The following is a 23,475-nucleotide window of genomic DNA, read 5'->3' as shown; positions in this document are numbered from 1 at the left end:
TTTTCATTTATTTTGTCTCCCTTCATAAATGCCGTGTCCACAATTAATGAATAATGGAATTGTCATGCAATAAGGTACCGCAATGTAGTTACATGTCATAACCCACTTCATGCAGTACTAATAGTAGTTAGTACCACACCGAAACTCAACTGGAAAGGACACTATTCATACACTTCACCGTGGTACATATCGTGGAACGTGCAATCACAGCAGTTGTACATAGTTCCCTGTACCATTGTTTGGGTGTTTACTTGTGAAAGATGGAATTGATATATCATGAGAAGGTGACTATTCATATTTGGCTTTTATTCTGTTGAATTTTCAACCGTCAAATTTGACTGTAGTTAGGTTGCATCTTTGTCAATAAAGCTAACTTGCAATAATTTAACAACAGACCTAGCCTAATTGAATGCATTGTACCATTTGACCATGAACCAAATCCACGAAATACTAATTAATAACAGTATATTCAGTTAATACTAGTTTTTATACTGGCAATAAGCCATGGCTTAATGTTAAATATAATTGCTTTGTTTTGACAGGGTGTACCAATTTCTAACAGCATAGTCTAGGCTATCCTAGAGATAATGTAATACTAGTAGGCCTAAATAGGGAACCAACCAGTGACCTTGACTCATGTATAAAATGTATGCTACCCTTTTTAACACTTATCTTTATTATTGCAATAGTTAAGTTAATTAAGGACTCATCAAATGCTTTGCAGCATTGAACTTTTCTGATTGAAGGACCCTGAATGGTCAAAAGCCTGGTGTCATTTCTTCTTCTAAATTTATATTTTCATGATACTCAAGTATTCAAATCAGCCACAAAAGTGCTTTGGAAAAGTGTTTGAACAAAAAAAGCAATGTTTTAAATGTTTGAGTTAATGTAAAATAATGAGTAATACAGCCTACCTTAATTGTGTTAATACTAAATTTCCTTCCCTATCCATGATACATTGAAAGTGAAAGGTGCTACTGACTGAAACTTGTAATGAAATTTCTTTGATTGCTACAGCTACAGTATCAGGTAGTCAATGAAAGTATTATGTATCTAGCCTACATGAACATTCAATATTTTGATATTTAAGATAACCATTTACACTGTATAATGTTAATTATGAATTTGTTGTGACTTTCCACAGCAAGAAGCCTCTTTGTGTGCACAGCATTGCCTAAACTCTCTGCTACAGGGTAAGAATGACAGATTTGATTGCTTCAATGAGTGTGAATCATTGTGAAGGAAACACTTTGCCAGGAAAATAAATTGAGATATGAAATGAAATACATGCTGGGTACAGCTATTATCGTAATTTTAGCAGACATACAGTTGCTATCCCGAAGTATATATTGTTAAAAACTTTAAAAAAAAAAGAAACAGGTTAAACGAGATCAAGTTTCTTTGTTATTGGAACTAGAATTATGTATGAATTTGTAACCGTAATGTTTAATTTACCTTAATTGGTATTTTAGAAAGTTGTGAAGCTGATATATTTAGTGAATTGCCATTCCACTGTGGTTGGTAACTTTGTACCTCATGTTACTAAATTTGCTTGGTTGCATAGGTCCATATTTCAGTGCAGTGGATTTGGCAACAATTGCACACCAGCTAGATGAATCAGAGAGACAAACTATGGCTGAAGGAGATCTGGATTCACCAGAATACTTACAATTCTTACAGGTATATCCTATATTGTAATTGCACACAAATAGCTTAAATTTTTTCATAGTCACATCTTTTATCTGCAGGTTCATTGAGACTAGTTGTTTCTTTGTTACATTAATATTCCAATGATCGAGAATCAATACTATTATGTTGATATATAAATATATATATATATATATATATATATATATGGGAACTAAATATATATAACTATATATATATATATATATATATATATATAAATATATATATAACTAAATGGGAAAAATGATTCATGCAAAAAATGGTTATATTGGATCATCCAAGACATCGTAATTTTTAATATAGCTTCACACATACTATAGCTTCACACATATTTTGCAGTATATTTGAGCTACTGCAACAGATATTAAATCGAATCTTTGTTTGATTTTCAGATCATACTGTATTTTAAAAGCAGTGTTGTATTAATTTGAGTTGATACCTAAATCCCCTCCAAAGAGAAGGATACACATCTTGTGGAGAAAATGCAGTGAAAACGTGGGCGTAGAAGTATTGAACCTTTAACAAAATCTGGACAATAGCATACGAAGACCCAAATATAGTCCATGACCCAAATTTTCACCTCTGTACATATTGCTGCCCTCTTCCCTGAAGATTTGATCACTTTTCTTTCATTCTTTTTACTATGTGGGTGCCTTTAGTTTGCCTGACCTGCATATAGGCTCTTGTCAGGCAGTGACCCACGAATTGCTACATGTATGCTACAAAACAATCAACAGGTTTCAAAACTGCTGAGCAGCTACTGTAGTTTTCCTATACAATAACTGTCACATGTGCCATGACTTTGAAAGGATATTCATGTTCATGTTTACAAATTTTGCCACAGTAACAAACAGAAGGAAACCTTTCAGTGCCATTAAGTCATCTTTTGTATAAATTTCCATGAGAAAACATGAGCTGTTTTATCGATGCATTTGTTCCCAGCAACCATCGGGGAATATGGACGACAGTGGTTTCTTCTCTGTTCAAGTAATCAGTAAAGCCCTCAAAGTTTGGGGACTAGATCTTATACCCTTCAGCAACTCTTCCGTGACTACAGCAAGACAACATCCAGAGTAAGTAGCATTCTGGGAAAGGGATAGAAGATTTCTAAATCTCAACTAGACTGAGTTTCAAGGGGATATCTCAGAAAAATATCTATGACAGATTGCATTGTCTTTATAAAGATGTCAGCAAAGCCATTTGGAATTATTTTCTATTGCTAGTTCCACTCTATACCATTACTTTCATGTCATGCTTCAAAGCAATCCTGCCGACAGAACAAACAGTTTTGAACATTTCCGAAACAGAAACAGAATATTCATACTACTCATACTGTCACCTCACTTACAAACATCAATTTTGAAGTTATATATTGAAGATATATTTGGTTTTACAAAGAGATAAATATCTTATGTAGAATTTTTCTTCTTTCCAATACTATTTCTCAGTTTAAAAGGTCAGTTTTACCTTTTTTCTTTTGTCTGCTTTTGCCGCAGGAAAGAGGGATCTTATATTTGTAATTTTAAAGAGCATTGGCTCACAATACGAAAAATTGGCATCCAGTGGTTTAATCTTAACTCTCTTCTGGAAGGTCCAGAGATATTATCAGAGACTTACCTTGGCATGTTTCTCACTCAACTTCAAGGGGAAGGTAAGCTTCTTCAAGTTTTGTTACTGGGCTGCATGTTTGACCTATTTCTTTTATACCTAAATTCAAAACATTGTAGTTTATTTATCATCAAATTAAGGCTTCCAGCTAAAAGGTCGTTGTAATAAAATGTTTGCAGCAAAATGTTGATTCGTGATTGATATGCAATAACTTAACATTTTAATCAACAATGGATAATAGAAAGGCAAATACATGTTTTGAATGAGTATTTTTGAATAAGATTTCTTTTTAAAAAGGAATTTTGTGGTGTTCAGAATACTTAGCTTGAAATCAATTTAATATTGATACCTCTATACTAAGGAAAAGATGTTGACGGCATCAGATCCTTTCTTCAGCTATTTTCAAATAACTTGTAATGACTCTCATCATTTTACTCTGTCGAGAAGGTTTATAAAGTCAAACTCTCTTCTTTTGTTTTTTCAAGTTGGTGTGATGTGTCCGATGTTTTTTGCTATATTGGCCTGTTTGAGGCACTACCTTTTTCGGCCAATCAGTGTTGACAGGTTGGCGATTGAAATGCGAAATATGACAAATTTGGCATTGTTAAAATATCCTTGGCCGGAGATGAATGTTCAGGCAAAACAGTATATTCAAGTTTTTGTTAATGGCCTAGGAAATAAAAAATAAAAATAACTGACAATTTTTTAGTTTCCCAAAGAACGTTGATTTCAAACATTTCATGCTGTTCAGTACAACTCAAGGTTGTGTATAGGCCCACGTGCTGTTAAAATCATCTGCACTTTTTTTACCACACTTCACTCCCTAATGTTCAGCTAAGACTCCCCAATTGCAAAGAATTCCTTCCCATATACAGGCCTGAACGATGATGCTGTAGCCCATGTTTGTTAATTTTCTGTAAATTGTCAGTTATAATCTTTAGTCCATGCTGTAGCAACCAACATCAATATATCTTCTGCACAAAACACAATCACATCTTCTCGGAATGATCACGTTCATTGCTTTGTCGTCGTATCGTTATAAGTGAACCTCGGATATCTCGCCATGCTTATTTAATGTCTTCTGTCGTAGGTTACTCGATATTCGTTATCAGAGGACACTTACCAGCGTGTGGTGCGGAAGACGTGCTAAGGTTCAGCCCAGCCATCCAATCACACAGACCGAGATTGCTTTCAGATGTTAGAAACCAGACGAATCAGGGAGCCACGGTGGGAGGGAGGTTCAGCCAGGAAGATCTTCAGAGAGCTCTGGATAAGAGTCAGCACATGAGCGTACCTCCCACGGAGGAAGAGGATGAATTACAAGAGGCAATAAGACTAAGTATTCAAAGTAGGTCAAAGGTCAATCGTTTCAAGCAGTCGGAGAAATAAATATTGAACAAGCAAGAAAATATAAGCTACAATGGGATTCAAATCGCTTCTGCATTCAGCATCAGTGTAAGGTTTGTTGAATCAGATGTAATTACAAAGCAAAATTTTGAAATCCATTCTTGCTGATTAACAGGTTGTTATCAAGATGAGTCTGGGGTTTCATCTTTGTTTCACTGTATGTAAGAGTAACTGTGCTATCTGACTGGCATCCGACCAAGTAATAATTTATAAGGGATCGACACTTACAACAGTAGAGGTGGATACCTCATTTTGTAGGGCACAGTACTGGTATTTCTTGGTTGAAATCTATTTCTATCATATATAAAGCTTATGGTTATTAATTTCTTGTTTTGTATTTTCCAAGTCAATGTTCTGTTTTCAATATGCTTATCACATTGGTGGGTAAGTTCAACGAAAGAGAGGCAAAGCAGATCACAATTGAGAGAGTAATAGCCAATGCTGGGAATAGTATTTGAACTGAACAGGCAATGTAAAGAGCCTGGATTCTCTTGTTGTGGGTCAAAGGGAGATTGTTTCTCTTACCCTACTGCATAGAATGAGGTTGAATGGCAGAAAATCATACTTTAGAACCCTGGTATTCAAATTGTTCTGCTTGGTCACTCCAATTATCCCCTTCATCATCTCGGTGACCTTCCAGGGGTTGATATTGTGTCCTGAGGGAGAGGGGTCTACGAGGGGGGGCGGAGGTATCCCACTCTTTGAGAAATTGTTATATGGTTAAGAGTGCTTAGTTACAAAATGAGGTTATTATTTGGAACTTTTGAAGTATGTTAGTGTTAAAGATTTTTTAATATTTTCTTTCCACAAATATCAGCGATTTCTCTTTTTACCAAAGTATTTGGCAACCATCCCATATTTTCTGGGGACCCTAAAATATGGGTGTTGCTTCAAAGTCTTAAGTGAACAGTAGTTAAGTTTTATATCGTAATGTCTCAAGCCCTCTTAACTGTCTTTTTGAAAATTTTCCAGTGTTTTCTGCTCTAAAGCAGTTGTTGGCTTTTCTTGGAGACAATACTTTATTTTGTTTTCCTTCCGTATATTATCATTTTATCCACAAAATATTATTTTCCTACAGTTGCAGAGTCAGCTAAGGATGAAGCAGGCACCTCTAGTGGTGGTCAGTATGCATCTCAAGTTGACCAGGATGAACTGAGAAGAAAGAGGCAGGCATACTTTGAAAAGTAAGCTGGCCAACTTGTATTCCATGTTTGGTTATGGGGAGAGACTTTAAACAGGTTGTTGTGTTATCCTTTGATAAATATTAAACTGATATTTACTGCTAAACTTAATGCAGACTTTACCTCTCAATCTGAATTAAATCCTAATTTTTACTTTCCTTGGGATGTGAAGGGTTAACACGCAGGCTAAAGATATCCAATTTTTACATGACCCATTTTGGTCATGTAAAAATTATTCCCCCACTATTCACGGTCATTTTGTTCTATAGTAAGACATATAGTTCTAATCAGTAAGAACTATATTGTATTCTAAGTTCTAACCAAGCTCCTTTGTTTTTATTGTGTTTGTAATCAACAATGTAACTGCACATGACTTGGAATAACGAAGAATAACTGTAAGTGCTCAGTCATGATGGGCAGTCTGTTCCTTTGGTCTGAAATTCAATTTTCTTCTTCCTTAGAGCAATTACTTCTACTGTTTCTTTCAGACAAAGCAATTCATCACCGACCGCAGCGAAAACATCTTCAAGTAATATAGAAGAGAACACTATCAGCTATATCCAGAGTAATCCACAGGAGGCAGAAGACTTAGAAGATGCCATGCTTGCCGAGGCTATCAAATTATCCATGGAGAAGCCGTGAGGGTTAGAAGGGGAAAAAAAGAGTGAAAAAAAGATGGATAAGTTAAAGCTGAAATAGACAAGTCATAGAGCTTTACTGGTATAGCAGACAAGCAACATGCACTCGACAGTACGGGAGAGCAGGAACCACTCCAGATGAACTTCTTCTTTTTTTTTTTCTACGCCAGAAAACCGTAGGTCAGTTTGTAGGGGTATGGCCTGCTGTTGTGAACAGTTAGAAATGCAAATGTAAATATTGTATTGTGCAAATTTTTATATTAGCAGCTTTCATATATTTGATACCAGTGAAGAGTGGAATTAAAGGGTGTACTTAAAAAATAGATTGCCCGACAATGGAAAGAAGAGGTGCTTAATAATGTAATGACATTTCATTACCTAGACTACATGTTGATCGTGAGTGAGCGGAAGATTACTTCTGTGTCTGTCGGTTGGCTTCTTGCTACCGAGTTTCAGTGAAGGTGGATTTATTGGTCTTTAGGTGGTGATAAAGTTTGGAGAGCATCTCTCTCTTATAGGTAAATGCTGGTTTAGATGGTATGCATACACAGAGAGAAAGTGCCATATTTATCTGAAGATAGGGGATGGTTTTGTGCTCTGCCAGCCCCCATCCAATACAGAATGTACTAATAGAGACCTTCACAACAAATTGCAGTTTACTTATGAATGAATTCCTTACTCAGCCCTATTGGTAGTTGAGTTAGAGGGGGTTATGTTATTCAAAGGGAATCAATTTAAGTGGCTCTTAATTTTCACCCAGTCATTGTTTTTTTTTTTGTATAGACTTATATTTATTGTCTTTAAAAGACCAGTAGAGTTCATCGTCTACCTTGATTTTTAAAACTGCGTAAAATCAGATGAAGAAAAAGTTATTTAAAGAAAGTTAAAATGCCAAAATTTATACAGAAAATAAAGAAGCTGAATATTACCCGTTATTGGTTTCCTGGTTTCATGTTATTGTGTCTTATAATAGAATTCTTGTGGTTGATCTCAAGAATCGTTTGTGGTACTGTGCAATATTAAATAAAGCACACAATCACGACAAGGAAATCGTTTTGCCTCAAAATTTGGCTGACTTTCAGATTGTAAACTTCAAGCAAAGACATCTGTGTCCTGTCTCTGTTTTTATGGATGAGACCAAACTATTAATTTCCTGCCTTTCCTTGATCAGTATTTTAGAGGTACCAGATAAAATTAATTGGGTAACTGTAGACAGTCACCATTTTTTAGCTTATTTCAAAACCTTAATATCCATTCATTTGTTGAAATAAATTCTTTTTGAATTTCTGATCATAAAGAAAAATGGCACTGTTTAAGCTATTGGCTGCCATGAACACTAATTGCAAAACAAAGACTTTATAGAGGCTGGAGTTCATCCAAGATGATCACATGGATCTAGCATTTCCTATGAGATTTGTGTAACCATACTGAATTAATAACAATATTATTATGGGGTTATAGTGTCCAACAGAAAACTAACCAAACTCAGAACAAAACACCTGCTTTTAATGAAATACAAAATAGACAATTATATCAAATGTGGGGAGACCATCACCCTGGAATTATCTAGATTGGTATTAGGTTTTGTAATGATCCACTTGAACAATTTTATCCAAATTATGTGTCTTGAGATTCTATTTTATGTGTTCAGTTTATTTTGTAGCTACATGATTGTTATTGCATAATTTGAAATGTAACCATAATATTGGAATAGAAAAATGTCCAAATAATCCATACATTTTACTCCATTGAGTTAGATTATGTTTATTCAATGCAATATTTTGACAAGATCATCCCGACTGTCCAACACCATTACATTACAGAATGACATTATTATCCAATTTTAACCAACAAGACATTACTGACATTATCCCACAATCTTAATACCATCATAAATGAATCATCGTTAAACCTTCAGGCCTTTTCAGGCCTTTCTTAAAAGGACAACTCGAATAGACAACTCTGCAATCAATAAACTAAGGTAAACAATATAAACAAAACCTTACATTTTATGATTCTTTACCATTTCTAAAGTACTCTTTGTTTCCTTCCTCAGTACAGTAAAGCGATATAACAGCGTCCCATGTTTAATATTTGTGTCATTTTATTAATCTTGTAGGCAAATATCCAGATTAATGTTTATTCCACAAAAGAAGTTAAAGGAAACACAAACCCAACCATTATCAATAGTCTATGTGATGGAGGCAACTGTGATGAAACTAAAAATACTCTTATTAGATATCACAGATTTAATGGGATCATTCACACACAACGCTGAAGACTTGATCAAGTCTAAATATGACATCATCAAGCCACATGTGCTTCAATTTGTGTTGTTTTTCTGCACTTATTACAATGTTTATTTTCTGCAATGGAGGGTGGATTTGAAAACGCTGAATCTAAAAGGCTCAAGCTTTTAACATGACCAAATGCTTGCATTAGTTTTGATGTCAACACTGTAATTATATAACAGAAGGACAAAGAGAAACTAAAAGGTTCCCATTTCCTAGTGGCTCTACGACATCTCAGATTAACAAAATGACAACCCCCAGACACGACTTTAAATTACGATATCTTGAAACGGAATAAGATTTTGCTTAGCTGATTGGGGAAGTTGTTCTTCACAAAGAACTCTCTCATATAAGCTAAAGATAATGGCTGGGTTTGTGTCTCCTTTGATTTGCAAAAATTAAACAGAGTAAGTAGCACCTGAATCAAATCCGTGTTATAAAAGGAAACAGTTTAAGTACATGGTCTTTTAAAACAGTTTTACAGTTCACTATGAAGCCTACACACCTATGTGGATGTATGATTAGGATACCTTTAGTAGGCCTAATAATTGTTAAATCTCTATGCCAACACCTATTGATAAATTTAATGGAAAATTGCAAGTCACAGGAGACTACATCCAAACTTAACAGCTCCAGACAAATATGTTGTTTTTTGAAGAAAAAAATTAAAAGAAGGATTCTCATTATACTTTTCCAGACTAACCTCAAATTTAAAGGACTTTGAAGACCCAGAAAGAGATTTTCACTTTTCTTTCTTTCTCCCTCCTTTTCATATTTTCCAAACTGTGTGGGAACCATGTTCTGATGTCTTACAGAGAGATGCCAAATCTTTTTCTGTAATTTTGAGAGCCTAGCACATGAACTACACATGAAATTGTAACCTACCCATTGTAAACTAGAATGCTTCATCGTTATGTAGCAATATAATTTCAAACGTCAAAAATCTCCATTCTTGTAAAATGATATTTAAACCGCATTTTGTATACATTCTTATTCTTATTGAAAGCAAATGCTCTGTATCAAAAATAGATTTTAAGTGACAATTTATATATTTGTGAAGACCCTGCTACCCTGGAAATGGACTACAGTTTTACATGCATTTATACTTGTTTGGTCCAGTCACTGAAATGTTCACAGTGCCACTGGAAACACTTGAACAACTGACTAGGAAAAGAGATTGCTTCATCATAGTTTGAAATGTGAATTCAACGGTTTCCCTGGTCCCAACCATTATGGTCATCTGGATGGCTGTCTTACTGACCATCAACGACTGCACACGATTCGGAGATACTGGCACAATCTTAGTCATTTCACCCATGAGGACGTACGTGTCATTCCTGTATATAGAACGATAACAAAAATGTAAATCAATTTGGGTTTATTTGTTGTTCTCTTTTCCACAGAGAGGCATTAAAGAAAAGTTGTTTTAATGACTTCTAGTCGAAGATCATAAGCATGTGCCTATACAAAGTATGTGTTATTCCTTTATATAGAGTTTAAAATATATACAAATCAATTTCAGTTTATTTTCTTTCTATAGATAAAAATCATAAAAAACAATTGTATTTCTAGCGAATTATAGTTGAAAATGAGCAGTACGTACCTATACACTTCCCGCAATTAAACATGATGGTTACAGTTCATCCTCACAATTTAACTCGGCTAACCTTGGCTTGGCTAACATTATTCTACATGACATGCCAAAACCAAGGGAACAATACCCTATATAGTAAGCCAAGTATAACAGAAACCAATTGAAGCCAATTGCAGGGTGAAAGGAAATTTCAACCTTAACTAAACTGCAGATGATTTCTCCTTTTGCAGCAAATAAATGTTAATAAGATTTGATCTTTACTTGCATAGCTCTCAGAAAAGTGAATTAGTTGTTACTGATAGTCTGATACTACAACATTAATTTTAAAGTGATAAAACTTCTCACATGAATGGTATCCCTGGTGATGCGTGCCAAAGTTGGTATCCATCGTCGGAGCTGGGACCAACCGTCAAACTATTGTTTGAATCAAACTTCACAAGCTCTGGCGACCCATCCATGAAGGCAAATGATGGATTAGGCTATAAAAGATCATAGACAGAGTGCTAAGGAAACACAAAATATTACAACGATACTAGGCTGCACGACAGCACATGGATAACAATGACTTATCAATTTTAACCAACGTACGACAAATAGTTTCATAGGAAAAATTCAAAATGTGATCAATTTTTGCGAAGATATATTCAAGTAGCGCTGCTTTCCTGAATGAACTTTGATTGATAGGCAAATACATATAAACTGTGTCCTGTGTGAAATATTATCGCAGGACTTGCATAAAGTGACATGGCTGATAACTTAATAAACAGTATTTTTCTTTGTCTTTGTTACAGCATATTCATCTCTCACTTGTCATAAGTTTTGCCAACTTTATGCAGACATATGTGTGGACACAATTGGCAAAACAAATTTTGATCAGGTGTACAATATGAAAATCTGTATTATAAAATGAAGCATTTCTCCAACATTCTGAAATTTTTGCATTCCTACCTCCCCCCACCCTGCTCCCCATTTTGGTGGGTCGCAGGATTTTCTATATTCATCTACAGTTCATGGAGCTTGCTTACAGAGATTGAGTATGTTATTTTTGTTAACTTGGACTACATAATATAAGCTAGCTCTCATGCATTCTGAGTCTCCATTCTAAGTGGTGATGATCTGGTATGGCCGGGTCATGGCTCTATCAGACCTCAAAGAAAGATCTTGTGTCAAGGGCTTTAAAAACAGTTTCTGGACCACTGATTAACAGTCATCATGATATAACACAACATCAATAAAGTAGATCTACTTAAAAGCAGTAGTTCAAAAGGAAATAACAGTTAAGAGCAATGCAATTTGCTGTAACATTCCTTAATTACCAATTAAAGACTAGACTTGTATCCCCCCCCCCACCCCGAGGTCACTGGTTACAAATTCTGTAATAACTACAGTTTCACTGCTCTTTTCAAATTTGTTAATAATTTGAACTTTACATGGTTAATTTTACTGAGACACAACACATACTCACCATCTCCAGATCTGCATCAGATGGAACGAGCTGGACGGCTTTACCGGTATTTATGGATAAAATTGTACCAAACATGTGACCACTGATGTTGCTGTAGGTGGACCAGATTTGACCGCTGATCATTCCGACACCCAAGGCCATCTGTAAACAAGATTAAATGCATTAGCAGAACTTAAAACCCCAAAACTCCCTCCTGCAAATGAAATTACGCAGTGGTCATCACATTCTTAACAGAATGCGACTGCCTACAACTCCAAGATACGCTGCTGTGCTATTGCAAGAGATCACAACCAGTATTACTAGGAATTGATGATCTTTCCATACCTGTCAGACATATCAAGTTTCTCATCATTTTAACCACCGAATCAATCAATCAAATTACATTATAGGTAGGTCAAGCAAACCAAGCAATAATTTAATCAAATAGTTTACAGGCTATAGAAAAAGACCGTCATTGTATTTCAAATAGAAAGACACCATCTCAAAATTTTGCTATATATGTTTTCAGCAGAAATCATGATTGCTCACATTAAGGATTGAGGCATCAATCATCATAGCCGGTCTGGAAGGCATGAGGAGAACACCGTCAGAGTTACAGGTCCTGGAAAAGACAGAGAGAAAACACAATCCAGACATGACAATACCATCTTCAGTATTTTCAACAGATATACATCGGAAATACACAACTTCAATAACTTTCTATCTATCTACAGTATCTATCTATCTATCAAAAAAAAAAAAAAAAAAAAAAAACTTTCTATATTTCCTGTATTTGCTCCTCACATAACATCATTTTGATAATTTAACAATTCTTTTCTGCTCAGGATCAGATCCTCAAGATCATGCCTAAACTTTGAAAAATATTCAAAGTAGACAATAATATGCTTCACTGAGGCAAAAGGCTTTGAGAGTGCATGGCGCCAAAATTCTTGTTAAATTGAAGGACAGCATGAGTAGCCAGATTTGAATTTCTAACAATATTTGAGGGAATTGACTAACTCTTGAATGACTGTTTAAGTCAAATGTATCACGCAATGGACAAATCAATGCATTTGATTAATACCTGTTGATGAGGGAGACGTTACTGTAGCCGATCTTGTCGCTAGGACCGACAGGTCCGGTACTGAGGGCTGATACCACTGTCTGCAAGTGAGGGTGTTTTTCTGATCTAGCTATAGGGATAAAAATGGAAGTTTGATGAGTAGGTGCAGCTAATACAGTGCAGCTACTTTGTCAATGTGTTGGGGGGGGGGGGGGGGTAGGGGCTACTATGTCAATGTGTGGGGGATGCTACTTAGTCAATGTGTGTGGGGGTGTGTGCTACTTTGTCAATGTGTGGGGGGGGAGGGGCTACTTTATCAAGAGGGTTACAGACGTACCAAGAGGTGGTCCCTTTTAGTTTCTCTGTTTTCATATTCACAGAAAGTTGTAAACAGTGTTGACACTGACACCAATGCCATATGAATAAGGTCATATATAAGGTCTCATTTTCATACTTACTGAAGTCTTTCAACTTAATCAAGTCTGTATGCAGTCTTTTGTGTGGAGACATATTAAAACTTTGATATCTTCAAAATGGAATGAGATCTTTCCTATCTGTTTACATGTGGTACATCGTCACAAGTTTGCTACTCCTCTAAAAGAGATGCTAAAGGAGATGCTTGAATAAGTGATGTGACCGGACTTACCATAAATGTTGCCAGGCTGAGTGGTTGTGGTCCAGAAGTTATCCTTGAAGGGGCGTATCCTGATGGCGTGATGCATGATGGAGGTCAGACCGATATCCCACTGATCGTTGCCCGGCTGGTAGTCACCGCTGGCGCGTGCCTATACATGAGGAAGCAGGTATTGATGTGCTTGATATGGCTTGGACTTGATATAATTAATAGTTCAACATGCATCCCAAGTTAACAGTATATCAGTTGTAGAGACCAACGGTGATGTAATTTACTACGACACATTTACAACAATGTAAAGTTTGAACTGTGGTTAAAGATGCAGCACAATGGGTTTTAAGTTACAATTACAGTTTTAAGACAATTTCTTTATGATGTAGTTGGGACCTTCCCGAATGTAGGAAAGTACTTTTGATATATCATAGCACTATTTTAGCATTCTAAAATTTGAATAAACCCCATGTGTGTAGGCTTCTTAGATACATAAAATAGATAACTCTGACCATCAGAAAATAGACTTATACCTACCTCTCCTCCTCCCCTACCATTTGGAAGAGAAAACCTGTCCACAAAACCTGCTTTTTTCCAATTCTGAAATATGTAAATATTGGACAACAAGAAAACCCCATCCAAACCTGGGTTAGCTGTGGTATTTCAACACTCTGGAGCAGATGTCTAGCCATGGGCATACAGAATTGGAGATACATGTCATTTTTCATTGCGCCGTAAGCGATACCCATCATCCAAGTCCGACCGACTGTAATGTTCTCTAAGGTTGCATCCATCGACTCAAACTGCTGATTGAGCCAATCCTGACATTGAAAGACAGATTACACATATATGTTAAATTACATGTGAATACACAAGAACTGACTAGAATGGAATTGAAACCAGTGGCCTCAGGAATATATAGTCCAATGTTATCAGTGAATAACTACTCTTAACCAAGGGTCGCAACCAGGCAGTCTCTTTTCGTATTTTTTATGACCAGTGCGAGTACCAAAATGACCTTTTTATGGAGTAATAAAGTTTTTACTTGACTTTACTGAATAAAACAGTGTTCACATTTTATAGAGCAGTTTTCAGGTATAGGATTATTTTAAATTAAAAAACTACTTGAAGGTAGTATGCTCCAGTGTTCCAAAACTGATATACATAGTTTCTGTTGTGTTGCATCTCGCTCATTTCGCATATTGCTATGCTTTGCGATACAAGATAAAATGCAACACAGTTGCATTGCCAGTGGGTTGAATGGTACCTATCAAACAGGCAGAAAGGGATTTACTTCAAGAGAAATTTGACTATTTAAAATGTGCAAGTTTAAACACTGTTTCATGGCCACATTATAACCAATAAATTAATATGCTATTTCAAAATGTGTTGAAAGTAAATGATATTTGAAAATTTGGAATGACTAAAATCAAATATGACATAATTTGATGATCTTACCTGCTCATAGAGAAACAATCCCCACTCTTTTGAACTTGACATAAGGTAATCCCAGAAGTCCTGTTAACGACAAAGTGTTGTGACTGTAGTATTAAGAACTAATGCATTACATGTAATAACAAGAATCATAACACAATATCAGCTGAATTAGGAACACCACATAAACAAACGTAAACAGAAAACATTCCAATGGGCTTTTCTTAAACTGCTTTTATTTTCATATTAGAACATTCTTAAATTCTAAATATTAAGAAATGTTATGGTAAACTAGTTTGCTGCTTAAAGTTATATTTAGTTTTCTCAAAAGTTATCCCCATAATTTCAGAATATGAATTATATTGCTCTGAAAATAAGTTTACTTCCTCATTATCACTCGACAAAATTAGTGGAAAATTTCCATAAACTGAAACTGCTGTAAAGTCAAAGCATAAGCTCAAACCATCTTCTTTTTATTTGTCTTTGATCTATTTAAGCTTATTTCTATCACAACTGCTAGTCAACAAACTTCCCTCTCAATCTAATCTTGTCATAGTGAGTCCATTACTTTGAGCAATAGTTAAAGGGTGTGAAGTCTCGCGCAAAAAAGAAACATCTAATGCCGGTAATCTGACCTAGTTTCGAATGAGATGTAACAGAAGTGTTAGACACCACCATCAAATCCCAGAAAATATACACACAGCTTGCTACCGTCAGTAATTAGACACTAGTGTACAGTCATCACATACAGCTGCGGTCAATACCCACAGCACAGTGTACAAACAAAAAAGCATGGACATCTCAGGTCCAGCTTAAGATAACAAGATATCACGTTTCATTACTGTCTGCATTTTGTAGCGACATGAACAAAATGTCACTTGCAAGCAACAGAAAATTAACTTTTTCAGATGGCCGCACGCGGTTTCAGGGGCGAGTCTTCAATGCCTTTAATTTATCTATCACTAATTTAAAACATAGACAACACATTTATGATGGTAATTATGGAGACTAATGTTTTTACCTTGTCTTGTGGAAGGGCCTTTCCTGTTTCTACGATAAACTCATACTTCCCTCCATTTTGCTTGGCATAATCCGTATCTGGGGACCTATTAAAATTGCAGATAAAACTTTTAATCAAAAACAAAAGAAAAGCACTAAATGGGCACAAATCATACTGTTACTCTGTTGCATATAACAGTGTCTAAACAGAAGGTACACTAGAAAACGTTATTGCCAAAAGTCCAACTCTGAACACTTACCACCAACGGTTATGAGCGTGAAAACTGTAGCCAACTTCCTTCTGAAAGGTTCTATCAGAAAGGAAAATATTGAGAAAGCATCATAACAAATAAGTGACAACTTTTCTCTAGCCTGAGCTTATGGAACAATTTTTCTCAGAGGCTGAATTGTGCCCACTGGTTTTGGCCTGCAATGCCGGGCTTTAGAAAACCCCATGCTCTAGATTAATGGTTTGATTCTCGTTCAGGTAAAAACATGCTTGTTTCCTGCATGTGTGGTACAATTAAAGAATAGTTCAATGCACGTCTCGTTATTGTGGATGCTACCCGAAGACTAATGAAAGCAAGAATACTACTGTAACTTACTTCAGACCATTTGGGAAGACCAATGGCATAGCGGTCCAATTCTTTACTCCACCATGGAGTCCCTTATAGTACCACCATGAATCAAGTTGCATATACCTGTAAGAGGGGAAACACATGTTTGTTTATATGTTATGCATGTCATTTCACAACTTTGTGCCACCCAGGGCTATGTATGTATGTACTTATTTTTGATCCTCAGGCCTGCAAGCAGGAACTCACAAAGAAGCCTCATTGGCTTATCAAAGCCGCAAGCTGACCGAAGTCACTGAGTCTCTTAGATTCATATTTAACGTCCATGATTATGAGATGCTTCATGATCCCAACATGACATGAGTACAGGTATATTATCCCATAGTTTATGATGAACTAGAAAAGACACAAAACTGCTTATTAACTGGTGCTCTAAATACATTGATCAGTCTACTACAGCCCTGATCCAAGTGAGGTAAGTGAAATACAATATATAAATAGAGATAATCTACGACCTTGGTGATGCAAGGTCACTACTAGTTCCTATGAAATAAACACTAAACCATTCGGATGTGAGAGGAAAATAGACTTGTTCATTTAATATGTTGCAATGGGTGTTTACCCAAAGCTTTGCAAGACAAACATGTAGCCTAAATAGAACATGACATTAGTCATGGATTATCTCAAGCCACGTACAAACACATTAGTATCTATTGCCCTTGAACAAACTGTATTAGAAATAATGTCACTTAAAAGGCCACTAGGTAAAACTACATTTATGCTGAGACCTTAAGATAGATGTGGTAAGTTGGTTACAATTGAGATGTAGAACTGTCAGTCACTGTTAACTAATCAAGTGACAACCTGTTCAATGTGGATGGTTTCATTAGGTACTATATAGGTATTTAGCACATATTTATAATGGTCACATCAAAGATTTGTGAAGGTTTTAGAAAGAAAAGACTACTTGGAAAAGCCTGCTTTTTAGTTTCCTGTCAAGCTTTTTATTTCGCTAAATAAGTCTATTGAAAAAACAGCTAGTACCTAAGTTAAAGGTATGCTGTATTGGCCCCGAATATGCTATATATTCAAATATGGTCAATGTTGGTCAAAATTCTTAAACTGTTTTTAAAACAACCTTTGAGGGAATTTCCTCACTAGGACATTCGGTCATCTTGTGTGTTCCTTAAAAATGTCTGAGAACAATTTGGAGAGAAAAGACCTCCAGGAAAGTACTTTTTGAAAACTTCTAGCAATATGATATCGTACTATAAATTGGGGCCTGTACTGACTACCTTTAAGGTTTAGATAGTGAATGCTAATGGTTAGTTATACCTCTGTTACCACATACCAAGCTACCACAACTAAGGAAATCAGAGTTACCTGTATGGGATATAGTTTTCATCCACATACTTTTTGACATCCACCAGGGTCTGATCATAATTTTTGCCTTTCTCCATATTGTAATAGTAGAAGGCACCTAAAAGATGGAGAAAGAAGCAGTATCGTGAAGAGAATCGATTGAAAATGAAGTAAGCATTGAACCTTCACTTTGGGGATTACACTAGGGATAACATTATCCTTGAATTGAGCTTAGGGTTTATCATAAGTTAGTTGGTTTTCTAGTCTGCAGGACAATTTCACAAAACATAGATCACTATCAGTGCGAATAGATGAGAACGCATTTTAATGGTTTATGTCTAAGGAATTCTCTCAACCAGTGGTATAAATATTGAGACTAAGTCTCAAGTTGATCACTATGCACCACAAAAGATATTCTGATGACACTTCTGAGATAATGCAAAACTAACATGGAACAATTTTTACAGTATCGCGTGTCAAAATGCCATGCAAAATGGGCAAATGGCTTTATACTCTGTACTGTAGGTTGTAGAACTATGATAATGCATAATTCTTTTCATTGAGTGTTACGTACCATTATCTGTCCAATAACCAAGATATTTCAGGGAAGGGTCAGTGTCCGTCCAGCGTTTGGTACCATAATTCTTCAGTAACAGATTTCCCCAACCAAACCAAGCCTATTATGTTAGAAAAGAAAACCTTGAAACTAACAAATTTGGACATGAAAGTGTGTGATCTGTATGATACTATACAAACAATTTACTTTAGTCAGCAAAAAGTAAAAACCACTATTAAAGGACAATGATTCTTCAAAACATCAAATTGTTTCCCCTTTAACTTTCTACCTCCAAAAGGCCAGGCATTAGTCAATGAACTCAAGGACAGATATAAACACATCCTGGCTTAGGATTTCACAATTTTAGTAACTTGCTGAAAAATGCCAGTTCTTAAAATTCTACTGGATAAATTCAAGATTTCACTAGCATTTTCCTGAATTACAACACATATCAGTTACTGTACAGGCTTGTGATAGCAGCCCAGTAATATTTGCTGATTATAAGCAGTAATACAAGGGTTTATGTTAGGTATATGGAAATCATACAGATTCTTTGACTGACTTATCATAAGTTTTAAGTTGTTAATGTCTACTGGTAAAAAGATGACAGTGAATTATTTCCTACTGGCAAAAGGCCTGACTCGCTGGCATTTAGTTGGTAAATAGATTAAATTTCAAGGCCTGATACATGGAACTCATGAGAGGAGAGACATGACAATGCCAAGTTTGTTATGTTGGAACAGTTACTGAGAATGCAAGGGTTTCAAAACAACCCAATCAAACATTCCATTCAAGAAATCAATCTTTACCTATGACAATATCAATTTTTTTCCTTCTTCTTTCAAAGCTCATTAGTTTTGTACGAACGTTGTTCTTAAAAGGGTGAGAAGACTCGCGCACAAAGAAACGTCTCATGTCGGTACTTTGACCTAGTTTCGAATGAGGTGTAACAGAAGTGTTAGCCACTACCATCGAACCCAGAAAATACACACACTCAGCTTGCTACCGTCGGTAATTAGACACTAGTGTACAGTCAATACATACACTACGGTCAATACCCACAACACAGTGTACTCACAACACAGTGTACATAGCAGCGATGGACATCTCAGGTCTAGATAAAAGATAACAAGGTATCACATTTCATTACTATCTGCATTTTGTAGCGACAAGAAGAAAACTTCACTTGCAAGAAAACAGAAAGTTAACTTTTTCAGCGCGCGCCACACGGTTTGGTACGAGTCTTCAATGCCTTTAATAGTCTTCCTATGTAAACTTCATCGATCAGGCTTCTGTTTTACAGTCTGACTTGAATATATTAGAAATAAAATTAACTTTTGAACAACATACCTTCTTCAGTCCCATTCCAAAATGAATGACTGTTTGTAACTTGTACCCTTTGGGAATCTCCTTCACTTTTCCCATGACCCCTTGCATAACTGCATTCTGGGAAGGGTCGTAGTAAACCGATGAGGCCATGAACTCATTAAAGGCAGACATGACTATTGTACTCCCAGTTTTGTCAAAGATGGCCAATGGACCACCATAAAGGCCACTCTGTACATCTTTACTGCTACTATTCCAACTGGAATGACAATGAAGTTTATATTGAAATAAATTAATAAGCCAATCAATCAATCAATACCAAAATTCCAATGTATGAGGCAACAATATCCAAAGCTAAAAATCCAGAATATTCCTGCATACTGTATGTAGATGAGAATGAATTAAGTTTTTTTTTTTAAATCTAGGTACTCTATTACACAAACTTTAATAGTTTGTTAATATGAGATTTACAACAAAAGTAAGTTGCCAGGAGAAGGAACAGAATTGGGGAAGTACATGTGGATGTCCACTTGTAAGGTATTATTTTATTTAATCTGAACACTGTGAAGAACTATCTTAACAGTGGTATTTATTGACATGGTCATTGATCCTCCTAGTATGGGTCAAATTTGATAGGAGGAAGTGTTTACATTGAACTCAAGGTTCTTACAATACACTCTCTATGCACAGGAGAAACCCTTTTAAAAAAACAATGGATTCCTGCTGGCATAAGACGAAGCTGAGGTATACATGAACAGAAAGGATACATTCCTAACATGACAAAAGGATACACCTATTTGCATATGTGAGGTTACTTTACCTTCCAACAGCAACATCGTGAATGAAGATATGTCCATATGACATAAACCCCAGGGCTGAATTCATGGTTTTGGTAACCGTAAAGCTAGGGAAACTGGTGCAAACTTTATTCTCATCTCCAACACTAGAGCCATGAATCCCTGCATGGCTGAAATCCTTGAAAAGAGCAAATGCAATCATAAACATTGTAAATTGAGATAATCAGTTAAGGATACACATCTCCCCGCCATCCCCCCCCCCCCCCCTGGAGCTCCCACTTCATCTTCTTTCCAGCACATTACTATGAGTCATGACTAGAGCGCTCCTGATCTCCATCCTAAACCTTGCCTGAAAGATCACTACCACTCCTGCCCGCCCCCCTCCCCCTCTCTCTGCCTTTCCCATATATTTATTAACATATTTCTGCATCGAACAGCATCAGGTTTTACATCACAACAGCCAAAAGAAACAAAGAGTCAGGAAAAACTTAGACACTGAAAGGGTAAAGATTTTCTCGATGAAAACTGCCATATTCAGAAACCTTATGAGGGTCCTGAATCCAATAACTCAAGGGTCCAACTCTCTGACACCATGTATCCCTGCAACATGAACTATGTATGGTGATATTATATAGCACTTTATCATCAGATACTCTCTAGTGGACCATGAATTCCAAGTTGTTGGGTTCAAAGACATTTTATTTTTTGCCTTGGTACTCTTTTAGATGGTAGCTTTACTGTAAGTACACAGAATAGGCATCGTGAATGTTCTACAGAGCTACGAATTCACAATTCAGGACATCGTGAAGAGGAGGCCCACATTTTATGGAAAGAACCATAAACAGTTTTGCAGTCCGGTTTAATGATTCATGTATAGATATAACACAACATTACTGTCAGATATTTTTTGTACCTGTGTGAAAGTAATAGCTGGCGAGTCCTCAAACATGTTGAAACTTGTCACTACTTCTGTTTTTGCAGAGTCATCAGCTTGCCAAGTCAGGGATGTTTTGGTGAATGCTCCCAAGTGAGAATCATATCCCCGGCTGACCTGAACACCGGATACAACATGCAAGGTTCCGTTCATTTTGGAGTAAATCTTGTTACCGATGGTGAAGAAGGTATCATGACTATTAAGCCACTGGGAACCTTGAATTGATAAACTGTAGGAGCCATCTTTGTTGACTTGAAGAGTGAGATCATCATTACTAACAATGACCGAAGAACCCTTCCACTGCACAGCTATAAGAAATATATCAAATAATTAAACAGTTGGGATACTAGCGGTTAAACAAAACCTTTGGAAATGGCTGACTGTCATTATTTGGGGAAGGGGAGGATATGTATACCTTGCCTTCATACTTGTCCAAATTTTACATTTTTGCATATATTCAACACTATAGTATAGGGGCAACACTTTAAATAGCTGCAGTGTGTTGAGATTCCACAAACAATCTAGCTTTTAGTCCTGAACCAGCTGCAAGGGCTACTGTATGAATAATAGTATAAAAATCTGTGATGAAACATATCCCATACAAAAAAGTCCTGCAGGAATCCTATAGGATTCCTGTATATGGAACAGGATTCCTTCCAAACGTACAAGAATCCTTCATATGCACGCAGGATTCCATGATGCATGTACAGGAATCCTTAATAAGCATGTAGGATGTGGCCAAATCCTGGCATAAATCCTGCATAAAATCCCGCAGGATCCTGCGGGATTCTATGCAGGGCTTTTTTGTATGGGATATTTCATATAACCATTTATTTGGTATGTTGTTTATGTTGATTGCTGACCTACTTGCATGTCAGCTATAGTTCTATGAAAGATGAAAACCTATGCACATATATAGATTCCTTCAATAACTTTTAAATAATATGTATAACTTGCCACTTTCCAATCTGAATGAATAATTGAGCATGCCAGTTCCTAATTCAGACCTACTTAGTCTCTACATAATGTAGATAAGTCGTGATAAGTTGTGAAGAATGGTTTAATTCACTAAAGCACAGGCTAAGCCTTCTGTTGAATAATTCACTGTATACCTTACTGTATCACCTAGCCTACAGTAGGCCTAAACATAACTTCATAACATAACATAACTTCTACTTCTAATCTAACGTTAGTCCTAGCCCAGGCTATGCCTGGATGGCCGAACTTATAGTTATACACAGGTCAACATATGTGATTACCTTTACAGTATGAAACTTGGGCAATGAATGAGGCGTAAATGAGAGCAACGAGACAAGTTGAAATCATCGTTGCATTGGACATTTTGCAATCAGTAACTTGTAACAACGTAAGCGCAATGTTTTGTGTCCGTTTCTAACTGTTTACTGTACCGTGAAGCAACGCTGAAATTCCTCATTCCGTTCAGCTACCATGCAATTTATTGCGAACTGCCAATATCGTCTCGTGATGTACCTGAACTGTTCAAACTTCAAAGGCTGTGGTACTTTGTTTGCATATTCAATTAATTAATTGACAAAGCCCCTAAGATTACTCTGGAAAACGAAGTGATAGGACTGACATCGAGCTTTGCCTACATGTTATACGTTAGGCCATTGCAAGGTAATGAGTTCAAAGTTATATGAAATATATGCACAACCGATACCTATTTATTTAGAATCTTTGCTATTACAGTAGGCTCACTGATAGTTGTTGAGCGCACTGATCAGTGGTTGAACGCCTGTGAAGCTGTGCCGCTGTAATGCATTTATGTGGACCACAAACTATGTTTGTCGCTGATTGGTTGACGGAGACGACAATGTAAAACAGTACACCAATGAAAAAGGTTTCTTTGTAATGATTTATCAATGAAAAAGATGCAACTAAACTAAACTAGGTCAGTGGTTGGATAAGCCCGGGAGCGATGGAGACACAAA

The 23,475-nt window shown here is 36.2% G+C and overlaps 2 protein-coding genes across 3 annotated transcripts; one reads left to right on the top strand and one right to left on the bottom strand.

The window, feature by feature from the left end:
* Nucleotides 1-114: 114 nt before the first annotated feature.
* LOC139971442 (ataxin-3-like) lies at nucleotides 115-9,851 on the top strand. The gene is made up of 8 exons (XM_071977918.1): nucleotides 115-284; nucleotides 1,145-1,193; nucleotides 1,565-1,680; nucleotides 2,632-2,762; nucleotides 3,186-3,340; nucleotides 4,388-4,645; nucleotides 5,783-5,888; nucleotides 6,374-9,851. The coding sequence occupies exons 1-8, from the start codon at nucleotides 261-263 to the stop codon at nucleotides 6,525-6,527; spliced, it is 993 nt and encodes a 330-aa protein (XP_071834019.1). The 5' UTR covers nucleotides 115-260; the 3' UTR covers nucleotides 6,528-9,851.
* On the bottom strand, nucleotides 8,258-23,241 carry LOC139971441 (uncharacterized). Of its 2 annotated transcripts, none has more exons than XM_071977915.1 (17): nucleotides 22,783-23,241; nucleotides 21,503-21,831; nucleotides 20,613-20,767; nucleotides 19,817-20,051; nucleotides 18,485-18,587; nucleotides 17,932-18,028; nucleotides 16,579-16,674; nucleotides 16,234-16,284; nucleotides 15,996-16,080; nucleotides 14,999-15,058; nucleotides 14,185-14,361; nucleotides 13,562-13,700; nucleotides 12,937-13,045; nucleotides 12,402-12,474; nucleotides 11,874-12,014; nucleotides 10,754-10,887; nucleotides 8,258-10,151 (listed from the first exon to the last, which is right to left on the bottom strand). In XM_071977915.1, the coding sequence occupies exons 1-17, from the start codon at nucleotides 22,862-22,864 to the stop codon at nucleotides 9,905-9,907; spliced, it is 2,313 nt and encodes a 770-aa protein (XP_071834016.1). In that variant the 5' UTR covers nucleotides 22,865-23,241; the 3' UTR covers nucleotides 8,258-9,904. The 2 variants fall into 2 exon arrangements, with proteins under 2 accessions (XP_071834016.1, XP_071834017.1); XM_071977916.1 differs by having other exon boundaries at nucleotides 22,933-23,239.
* Between the last annotated feature and the right edge of the window lie 234 nt (nucleotides 23,242-23,475).

The sequence above is a fragment of the Apostichopus japonicus genome, chromosome 8, assembly GCF_037975245.1.
Source record: "Apostichopus japonicus isolate 1M-3 chromosome 8, ASM3797524v1, whole genome shotgun sequence".
Lineage (NCBI taxonomy): Eukaryota > Metazoa > Echinodermata > Holothuroidea > Aspidochirotida > Stichopodidae > Apostichopus > Apostichopus japonicus.
This window is presented reverse-complemented; position numbering and strand designations above follow the sequence as displayed.

Bases quoted from the DNA above. Each gene is read 5' to 3' on its own strand.
- LOC139971442 (XM_071977918.1), top strand. From the start codon at position 261: ATGGAATTGATATATCATGAGAAG. The intron at 2,763-3,185 runs GTAAGTAGCATT...CTTTTGCCGCAG, and splicing joins ACAGCAAGACAACATCCAGA to GAAAGAGGGATCTTATATTT. The intron at 3,341-4,387 runs GTAAGCTTCTTC...CTTCTGTCGTAG, and splicing joins CACTCAACTTCAAGGGGAAG to GTTACTCGATATTCGTTATC.
- LOC139971441 (XM_071977915.1), bottom strand. From the start codon at position 22,864: ATGTCCAATGCAACGATGATTTCAACTTGTCTCGTTGCTCTCATTTAC. The intron at 18,029-18,484 runs GTACGTAACACT...TCCATCTTTTAG, and splicing joins TGGTTATTGGACAGATAATG to GTGCCTTCTACTATTACAAT. The intron at 12,015-12,401 runs GTGAGCAATCAT...TCTTGTTTACAG, and splicing joins TTGATGCCTCAATCCTTAAT to ATGGCCTTGGGTGTCGGAAT.